At 44.8% G+C, this 11,112-nt stretch overlaps 1 protein-coding gene across 1 annotated transcript; it reads left to right on the top strand.

Annotated features, from left to right (window-relative positions):
* Positions 1 to 6,738: 6,738 nt before the first annotated feature.
* Positions 6,739 to 7,791, top strand: LOC112117855 (C-C chemokine receptor type 5-like). Its single transcript, XM_024215950.1, has one exon. It carries the CDS (start codon positions 6,739 to 6,741, stop codon positions 7,789 to 7,791), a length of 1,053 nt encoding a protein of 350 aa, XP_024071718.1.
* Positions 7,792 to 11,112: the final 3,321 nt, after the last annotated feature.

Below are 11,112 nucleotides of genomic sequence, written 5' to 3'. Positions count from 1 at the left end.
CTTGCGGCGCCTAAGCTGATTGGCGCCGCAAGCCTGGGAGGCGGGAGAAGTGAAGCAGCCACGGCGTGCTCGGGGAGGAGGCGGGGCAGGGGTGAGCTGGGGCGGGGAGTTCCCCTGCGTGCTGCCCCCCCCTTGCTGCAGGCAGCCCTCCCCGCGCTCCACTGCCCCAGCTCCCTCCACCTAAATGCCGGCGGCGACCAGGGCGGCCGAAGATCTGGCTGCCGCGGTTGCTGCCGAAGAAAATGGCGCCCCCCAAATCCTAGTGCCCTAGGCGACCGCCTAGGTCGCCTAAATGGTTGCACCGGCCCTGCACGGCATCTGCTTTTGAAATGCTCCATTCTGCTGAGCAGGACTGCCATTTTATTCCCTAAACACCAGCAACTTATCTAAACTCCTCTCTCCTTGGTGATAGTTGTACCTGGTTAAGGAGAGTCATGTTGGTCATGAGCAGAACACACATTGGGAGTGGCTTGTTCTCCTTACTGGAGTTCTTGAAGCTAATTCAATTTCTTAAATTGTTCAGACCATGGATACAAAGAATGGCCCCAATTCTGCAAATGACTGGGCAGGCAAATCAAACCAAATAGAAAAAATAAGCTATGGAGGGAAAAGGTTAGTGGCTACTTTTTGGAGAAGCTTCTTTTCTTAAAGTACTGTTAAAAGTGACTATATAAAAATACGATCTTTTAAACTCATTTGCTACCAATGTATCTGAGCCATAACAGCTTACTATACCAACAAAACCACACTTTTACTTTCACAATGACTGTAGAGTCAACACAGCTGTGGAACAACTGTCTCATGGGGAGAATGTGTAGAACTTTCTGAAAATCAGGCATCTTTAAAGGTGTCTCAAATTTGACACACAAAAATTGAAGCACCCAAAATCACTAGTAACTTTTGAAATTTTCGCCTATTTAGTTTTCAATAGAACTCAAATGTATTGCTATACATGTGATTATGATAACTTTCCACAAGTAGTTTGACAAGGTCTTAATAAAAGCAGAATGGTCCAGTCAGATAAACAAAGAGACAAAATAGGTTAAAGGGGGCTAATGTCGAAAAAGAAAATAATTTTGTTCCCCATTGTGCATGATGCTACCTTTCTTAATGGCCATCCATAGGCCCATGTCCCTATCTCTATGATCCTAAAGGGTCAGGATGAGAGTTCCTGCAGACCAGCAAGATCCTTATGCAGATTCTATTGCAGCATAGTTCAGCCATACATCCTCACAGAGGGCAAAGGGTTGTGCTTCCTTGAACAAAAGTCCATGTCCTCTTAGCTGCTGCAAGTGCTTTCCTTGCAAAATCTTTTCTGAGGCAGTGTTTTTCAATCCGTGGGTCTGGTCAGCATCACCGACTGGGACGTTAAAAGTCCTGTCGGTGGTGCTGTCCAGCTAAGGCAGGCTAGTGTCTACCTTAGCGATACCACGCTGTGCCCTGGAAGTTACCAGGGTCCGGCTTCTAGGCAGGGGGGCCACGGGGCTCCGCGCGCTGCCCCCGCTCCGAGCACCGGCTCCGCACTCCCATTGGCCAGTAACTGGCCAATGGGAACTGGGGGGGCAGTGCTACGCCTCTGCCTAAGAGTCAGACCGGTGCTGGCCGCTTCCAGGGCACAGCGTGGTCCGCGGTGCACCCCAACTGCGCCACTGACTGGGAGCCACCGGAGGTAAGTCTGCACCCCAACCCTGTGCCCCAATCCCCTGCCCCAGCCCTGAGTCCTCCCCAAACCTGGAACCCCTTCCTGCATCCCAAACACCTCATTCCCGGCCCCACCCCAGAGCCTGCACCCCCAGCCCAGAGCCCTGACCCCCTCCTGCACCCCAACCCCCTGCCCCAGCCCTGAGTCCCCCCAACCCAGAGCCCCTCCTGCACCCCAAACCCCTCTTCTCCAGCCCCAGCCCAGAGCCCTGACCCCCTCTTGCACCCCAATCCCCTGCCCCAGCCCTGAGTCCCCCCCAAACCTGGAACCCCTTCCTGCACCCCAAACCCCTGAGCCCTGACCCTCTCCTGCACCCCAACCCCCTGCCCCAGCCCAGAGCCCCCTCCCACACCCTGAACCCCTCATTCCCAGCCCCACCCCTCAGACCTCACCCCCGCACCCCAACCCCCTGCCCCAACCCTGAGCCCCACCCACACCCCAAACCCCTTATTCCCAGCTCCGTTGGGTCGCAGGCATCAACAATTTTCTTCAACTGGATCCCCAGAAAAAAAGTTTGAAAACCACTGTTCTAAGGCAATGGCTACACTACAGAGCTTACACCAGAGCAGCTGCATCACTGTAGCACTGCTAGTGCAGATGCTCTAAACCACTAGTTCTCAATCAGGGGTCTGGGGCCCCCTAGGGGCCTCAAGCAGTTTCAGGGGGGCCTCCAAGCAGGGCCAGCATTAGACTTGCTGGGGCCCAGGGCAGAAAGCTGAAGTCCCACTGCCTGGGGCTGTAGCCCAGGTCCCTGAGCCCTGTCACCCGGGGTTGAAGCTGAAGCCTGAGCAATGTAGCTTCATGGGGGTCCCTGTGGTGTGGGGCCCCAGGCAATTGTCCTGCTTGCTACCCCCTAACACCACCCTGGCTTTTATATGCAGAAAACTAGTTATTGTGGCACAGGTGGGCCGTGTTATTTTTATAGCATGTTTGGGAAGCATCGGAAAGAAAAAGGTTGAGAACTCCTGTTCTAAACCAATGGGAGGGAGCTCTCCCATTGACTTAATTACTCCAGCCCTCCCGAGCGGCGGTCGCTGTGTCGGTGGGAGAAGCTCTCCTATCAACATAGCGCTGTCCACTCTGGTGCTTAGGTTGGTGTAACTTACATCACTGAGGGGGATGGATCATTCAAACCCTGAGCAACATAACTTATACCAACTTAAGCTGTAGATTGTACATAGCTTAACTCCCTGCTGTTAACTCTGCTCCCAGCACTTCAAATGCCACATAGTTTGTTACTATTCTTACACTTGGCCATACTTCGACCATGTGTTTAAGGGAATTATGCAGATGGGGCATATTGGGTTGGTGCCCCTATATCTATAGTTATTTGACAATACAAAAAAGAAAACTGATATGAAGGAACTGTGACACTTCCCGGGGTACCCAGGGTCATGAGGCACTTCCCCAGGCATAAGGAAGGCTTTTCTGTGCCTGCCATTGGTCAGTTCCCTCACTCCATTGGCCACGGACAACACAAGCACTCCCCTCTAGTCTTATGCAGGCTCTTCTCTCTCACTCCAGGTTAGAGATTGGCATACTCCAACCCCTGAGCCCTCCAAGCATCTCCCTGGAGTGTTTACCTCTGTTCCACTGGACACTCACAGATTTGCCGTTTCCAAAAAAACAATCACTCCAGCTTACCAGTTACACCTCTCATCATCACTCCATTGAACATACAGCACTTAGAGATGTTTATAGTGAAAACACGTAAAAGTTTATTTAACAAAGTATAGAGAGTCAAATAATAGCAAGTGGAAGTTTTGGAAACACATGGTTACAAATAAAATAAAATCACAACACGTATTCTAGAACCTAGACTTACATATCTAGATACTCTCCTGTCTTATCAGCAATGCTCACCCAAAGTCCTTCCAGTCTTTTACAGCCAGGCTTGACTGTGATTGTCCATTCATGAGACAAGTCATGCTGTCACCTTGCCTCCTCAGGGAAAGATTCCAGTGTACGTCTGCATCTCCAGATGTACCCTACCAATCCATTGTCTTTTCTCATACAGATGATCCTCTGCTGCTATTTATTTCTTCCTGTACATTTTCTCTCTTGAAGATTTCACAATCTCTTGACTAGCATTTGGTTCAGTAGGCCAACAGGCATCTGTTGAGAGGCCTACAATGCCCAGTACACCCATGACCAGATAGAGAAATAAGCATCTGTTACCTCCTGATTGAAAGGAATATTCCTGAGGTATGTCACCTCCTGGTGACCCACCCTAATCCCAAATCCTAATCCCTAATACCAAATCCTTAAGAATTTTAGTATAGTTACATAGTGTTCTTAAATATTATCTGTACATACATTTTGCAATTATTATGATGACCAGTGGGCTACTGGCTCTCAGTAGAGACCTCACATGTTGGTATAGGCGCAGAAACTAGGGATGCAGGGGTGCTGCAGCCCCCTCCAGGTTTTATGTGGGGTCCCGGCCGCCAGCCCCAGTCCCCAGCTGCTGGCCCCATGCCTAGGGCTCCATGCCAGGGGCCCTGCTCCCGGCCCCACACCCAGTGCCCCGCTCGCTGGCCCTGCACTCAGGACTTAGGTCCCGGCCACGGGACCTGCTCCCAGGCTGCTGGCCCCATGCCCTTGGGCCTGTGATACCCACACCTGGGGCTCTATGCCTGGCCCTGCACCCAGGGCCCCACTCCCAGCTGTGCACTGGAGCTCTGCTCTGGGGCGCCGGCCCTGCACCCCTCTCCCCAGCCACTGGACCCGTGCCCAGGGTCCCACTCCTGGCCCTGCGTCCCGTTCCCAGGGCTCCACTCCCAGCCCCATGCCCGACCCCCCTGCTCCCAGGGCTCTGCTCCCAGGGCTCCGCTCCTGGCATCGCGCCCATCCCCAGCTATGGCCCCAGCCTTGGCCTCCTTACCCCATCTGAGTTCCCCCCTCTCCCAGAGACACAGCTCTGCTCCTGGCCCCAGCTCTGGGGGGGTGGGAGGGACGTGCACTGACGTAAGGGGGGCATGAGGTAAAAAGTAAAAACTGCTTTCAGCACTCCCACTATTAAAAGTGTTCCAGTGCCACTGATTGTTGGGGGAATTATTATGCATATATCTGATGCAGGGGATCCCTGGAAAACTGAGTATCCCCTGTACCCTCTGCCAGTTGGCAACAAGAGTCCCTGAGACACAGCAACTAAAAAAAGGCAACTATTTCATTGAAAAGCAACCCTTTCTCTTAAAGACAATGACACCTTAAATTCTGATCAGCTCTCTCAGTTATCTGCTTTTTAAGATCAGCTTGCTTCTGAATGGGCCAGTAATAATTTTAACCCTTTACTGCAAGATATCTCCATCTAGATAAAAATAACATATAATACTGTACATTAAGGGTCAGATCCTCAGTTGACATAAATTGGTATAGCTCCATTGACTTCAATGAAGTTAGGTGAACTTTCACCACCTAAAGATCTGACCCACAAGCGTGTATAGTTCATGCATCTGTAGACTTGCAGTCATCAATCAGCAATATTTAAGGTTTTCAACTAAGTCAGAGTATTTTCATAAGTCTGGTCAACATTATATTTTACATATTTATATGATACAAGTATAATCATGTACTATTTACTGTCAAGGAAATAAAAAGATGAGACTGACCAGACTGAATGTCTCTTCCTACAAATGTTGTTTACATACAAACAAGGCTAAAAGAATGTTATTTAGGTTGCAAAATCAAAATATAGGAAACATCTGCATTATGGGTGCCTATGCAACTTTAATTTTGCCTCCTTGTGCATCCATCTTGTGCACTGACTGTGGAAAAGGTCCTGTGGGGAAAATGCATGAGGATCATGTAATTAAATACTGTAACACAATGTATGTGCACAAGTGGACAGAATTAAGGTGCCACAGGCAACAATAAATCTGGCATTTCCTAACTTTTGAGTACTTGACTTTGCAACCTAAATAATTTTCTAATAACTTAGTGTTTTATGTATTTTTCATTTTAGAAGGAAACAGATAAAACAAATTCAGTTATGTACAACTCTAACAATCCTTCTTTCATGTGTACTCAGCAGGGTTTGAATTCTTAAACTTTGGCATAGGCATACAGTTATCTACCATTTGAGCTACAGTAACTACCAGCAGGAGAAAGCTATCATCTGAGGGCACAACACATGTGTATGTGAACACCTGCATCTAAAGAGTGGCTCAGGGGAGCCTGGACTGCATCTTTGCCCACATCCTCCCAAGAGGTAGGGGAATTTCTGTCCCATGTAGTTCTTCCAGGTGGAAGCTGGGGGGAACAGGTTGCTGTGGCCACATGGTAGGTCTGGGTGGGTGGTTAGTGGGTAGCTGACCTGACTCTCTCTCCTGCTGCACCACAGCTGTTCTAACAGCTCCTACGCACTACCAGTGCAGTGGCTGCTGCTGCTGCTTAGGCAGCAGTGTAAGCTTGGTGCTTTAGGACAGTTGTTCTTAACCAGGTGTATGTGTACCCCGGGGAGATGCAGAGGTCTTCCAGAGGGTACATCAACTCATCTAGATATTTGCCTAGTTTCATAACAGGCTACATAAAATGCACTAGCGAAGTAAGTACAAATTGAAATTTCATACGGACAATTACTTGTTTATTCTGTTCTATATACTATACACTGAAAAATAAGTACAATATTTATATTCCAATTGATTCATTTTATAATTATATTGTAAACATGAGAAAGTAGGCAATTTTCAGTAACAGTGGGCTGTGACACTTTTGTATTTTTATGTCATAACATAGCAAACCCTAAACAGAATTTCATGGGGAAAAAGAAAAGGCACTTCTCTAGCCCTAAGGCTTTCTCCCCACTGCATTTCAAAGGCCTAGTGCAAATAATGGAAATCTCAGAGCTTCTCAAAAAAAAAAAAAAAAAAAAGATTGCAATAATCTTTTATAATAGGAAGTGTTAGGCAGCTGAAATATGGGGGTCACCACAAGCCACCAAAATTATTGTTTGTGGTAAAATTCCAATCTTTGTTTGAGTTTTAGTCCATCTCTTTAGTTTCTACCATCTTTTTCTTCATCCAGGACAGAAGAAGATGTCTGAAGAAACTGACATGACAACCTATGATTATTATACTGGCTCAGAACCATGCCAAAAAGCTGATGTCAAAAAATTTGCATCCCTGTTTCTGCCAACGCTTTATTCTTTGGTGCTGATATTTGGCCTGGTGGGAAATGCGCTAGTTGTGCTGATCCTGATAAAATACAAGAAGCTGAGAAGCATGACTGACATCTATCTGCTGAATCTGGCAATTTCCGATTTGCTTTTTATTCTTTCCCTGCCATTTTGGGCTTACTACGTAGCACATGAATGGGATTTTGGAAATGCAATGTGTAAAATTCTTTCAGGGGTCTATTTTGCTGGCTTCTATAGTGGAATTTTTTTCATAATACTTTTGACAATAGATAGATATCTGGCCATTGTCCATGCAGTGTTTGCTTTAAAGGCTAGGACAGTTACCTATGGCATCCTCACAAGTGTTGTCACTTGGGGTGTTGCAATATTAGCCTCTCTTCCAGGATTTATATTTCACAAAGCTAAAAGAGAGTCATTTCATTTTACATGTAGCCCTCATTATCCATTGGGACAGGAAAGTAAATGGAAGCAATTCCAGACTTTAAAGATGAACATCCTGGGACTTGTCATTCCACTGGTCATTATGATCTTTTGCTATGCCGAGATAATAAAAACATTACTGAGATGTAGGAATGAGAAAAAACATAAGGCAGTCAGGCTTATTTTTATCATAATGATTGTTTATTTTCTTTTCTGGGCACCATACAACATCGTTATTCTCATATACACTTTTCAAGATTCATTTTCCCTAAATAACTGTGAGGGCAGCAGTCAGCTGGAGATAGCAATCCAAGTGACAGAAGCGATTGCAATGATCCACTGTTGTATCAACCCCGTGATCTATGCCTTCGCTGGTGAAAAGTTTAGGAAATATCTTTATACCTTTTTCCGAAGCCACATTGCAATCCGTTTATGTAAATATTGCCCATTTCTCTATGCTGAGGCACCTGACCGAGTTAGTTCCACATACACCCCATCTACGGGGGAGCAGGAATTCTCAGCTGCATTGTGAAGGGTGTCTAAGAAAAAAGTTACATTCACTTTTGTGGAAACAGTTGTGCAAAGGACCAAAACACTTTGAATACTTGGCTTTAAAGAGGCCACTAAAGGGGTACCTACGCAATATAGATGCACATGAGATTTCTCCCGAAAAAAACAGCATTTGTTCATACAAATGGGTATTTGTACATTTAAAAAGGGGGTGTGCATACCTAACTACTTACTTGGATATATAAATTTAGACTTTGGTAGAGACATGTTCACCTCTTTTTTAGAAAATACAATAGATATGCCATATTTTGGTCAACTTGACCCTGGAAAAGTTTGTGATTTTGTTCTTTACACTAAGTCTCTGGGATCATGAATAAACTTCCAACTAACCACTTAAGAGAAAGTATAATTTAGAACATGAAATGAGGTCAGAAGTGGAGACGCATCCTCTTGAACTACCTCTCACATCTTAGTACGAGATATGCCACTCATTTGTATTCAAACGTATTTCATCCCACACAAACCTGGTGCTATATCAGCGTTAATTATGTTAAATTGACATCTGCAATACAAAATCTTGAAATTGAGATCCTGGAAAACGCCGTACATTTGGAAAAAGAAACTCCAGCATTTCTAGTTGCGTCTGCTTTTTGGGGGGGGTTGTGTATTGTCTTTTTTCACATTAAATTTTAATTTGTTAACTATATGGTTCTGTTAAATCATACATAAGTCATTTACAAGATATGTAAAATATACTTAAAATAATCATTTTTAATCAATGGCTGTTTCAAGTAGATGATACTGTTTCATGGTCAAGACATTAAGAAAATATGCACTCCCCTCCCACCAAAAAAAAGTTTATTAATTAGTACAGATTGATCAGTAACTTAATTCTTGTGCAATATTTGAGAGAGAGAAAGAGAGAGAGAGAGAGAGAGAGAGAGAGATAAGACATTATATATAGGGTTTGAATTGGGCTGGATCATACCAGATCAGTAATGTGGCTGTTTGGGGGTGAGGGAGGGTTGTTTGAACTGCGGTTTTCATCAAAATTTTCATTACAAACTTTGGGAGTGTTAGGTACAAAATAATGGCTGGATAATGTCCTACTACTATACCAACAAAAATGCTTAACACTTATAGACAGGGATTGAATTGGGGGGGGAAATGCTATCTCCCAGATACCATCTACTTGCAGCATCAAAATGGGATGCCACATACAGTAGATTACTTAGAGCTGTGATCCTTCTTTTGCTTTCTTAGGTGCTTTGATCAGCAGTGAGATGGTTAATGTAGACACATAAATTATTAGCATTGGCATTTGAGTTAACTCCATTTAGAAAAACCGCAGTTCAAACAACCCTCCCTAACCCCCAAACAGCCACATTACTGATCTGGTATGATCCAGCAAAGCACTTAAACAGATACATAACTTGAAGCATGTGGGTACTCATGTGCATGAGATCATGCATGTGCCTTAGTGTTTTGATGGATCAGGGACACCCTCTCTGGGGTTTCTTGCACTTCCTTTGAAATATCTGGTTTTGGCCACTGTCAGAGACAGGATTCTGGACTAGATGGACCACTCTTCTGATCTAATATGGCAATTCCTGTTTCCTTATGTTTCTATAAAACCCTTAGAACAGTGGTTCTCAAACTTTTGTATCGGTGACCCCTTTCACATAGCAAGCCTCTGAGTGTGACCCTCTATATAACATAAAAACACTTTTTTATATATTTAACACCATTATAAATGCTGGAGACAAAGAAAGGTTTGGGAGGGAGGCTGACAGCTCACAACTCCCCATGTAATAACCTCATGACCCCCGAGGGGGTCCCCCGCCCAGTTTGAGAACCCCTGTCTTTGAGAACAATACTTTGATAGGAAAGTGGTACAGGAAATGGCAGTGACGATGTTTCAAATTATCAAGTGCATTTGAAATCAAGAAATGAAATAAGGAAATCCTTGCTCATCCAATCCTTGCACTTCTTTCAAATTATTCTCAGTTTCGGTACATTATTACATTACTGTCGGGCTACATCCACAAAGTAAGTATGGGCAAACTGGAATTCTTTTCTAATTCATTAGGTTTTGCTTTTTACTTTCTTTTCACACATTATGCATGAGCCACCTTTTGGAATTTGTGATATGAATTTTTACTAGATTGTATCCTGAAAAAGTGAATAGTAATAAATTAATTTAAATAGAAAAAGGATCATTTTCATGTCAATTGATGAAGCTTTGGAAGGACAAATTCTCTTTCAAGGAGGTACTTTCCTGCATATAGTAACCTGCTTGGAAGGTTGTTTTTTTTTTTTTTTAACAAATAAAAAGCCCCTTTATGATTTATTCACTTTTCAACAAGAGCTGAGAACTTCCACTAATGTCTTTATGAATCACACACATATTGTGAGTGTGACGAAGTGTATGTAGTCTGACTCTCCAGTCAGAAAAGGATTAATCATCTCCATGCAAAGGGAGATAAAAGCCTTACCACTCTTGTCCAAGATCTCAATCGTGTAGGGAAGAGCACACAGCTGAAGCTCAATAAGGGAGATTTAAAAGGGGCCCTTGTGTCTAGGAGGAATTTCACTTACAGCATGGATCTTTTCTGGAGAAGAGTTATTTAGAGGGCCTAGTGAGCTGTAGCAAAGGACGCATTTGGACTTATGGAAACAAGTAACCTGATGGGACTACAGCCTCTTCTTAACGGACCTGTTACTTCAGTGGAACTGGAGCTTGTTTTGGAAACTTGGGACCAGCCAGGTCCCATTTACCCATGGGATATGTATAGTGAGCCATATTAAATGGAGAACAGCAGAGATGCAGAAATGGTGGAGTCTCTGCTACTGGATGGCACTCTTGGTATATATAACTAAAGGATCCAGAAACAAAATAACTCATACTATGACACAGTATGTTTGTGTTTGCAATTCATTAAAGTTGGTTGAATTCTCTGGTTTTGGCTTCTTGCAGAAGAATGTGTGTGTTCTAAAAGAATGGGGGAGGGATGGCAAAGATACTCTTCCACACAGCATGTTGCAATATTGAGTGAGCATACAGCACAGGGTAAGTAGATGGTTCTCATCGTTAGTAACTGGATATAGAGCCTTTCAGTTCTGGGCCAAATCCATTCCACCACCATGGATCAATAGTGGTGACAAGCTTCTAGCCAGTGGATCTTAAGCCTCTGTCTCAGGGCCGCCCAGAGGATTCAGGGGGCCTGGGGCAAAGCAATTTTGGGGGCCCCTTCCATAAAAAAAAGTTGCAATACTATAGAATACTATATTCTCGTGGGGGCCCCTGCGGGGCCCGGGGCAAATTGCCCCACTTGCCCCCCCC

The sequence above is a fragment of the Terrapene carolina genome, unplaced genomic scaffold, assembly GCF_002925995.2.
Source record: "Terrapene carolina triunguis isolate 2854851 unplaced genomic scaffold, T_m_triunguis-2.0 Scaffold34029, whole genome shotgun sequence".
In the NCBI taxonomy this organism is placed as follows: Eukaryota; Metazoa; Chordata; order Testudines; family Emydidae; genus Terrapene; species Terrapene triunguis.
This window is presented reverse-complemented; position numbering and strand designations above follow the sequence as displayed.

Bases quoted from the DNA above. Each gene is read 5' to 3' on its own strand.
- LOC112117855 (XM_024215950.1), top strand. From the start codon at position 6,739: ATGTCTGAAGAAACTGACATGACAACCTATGATTATTATACTGGCTCA.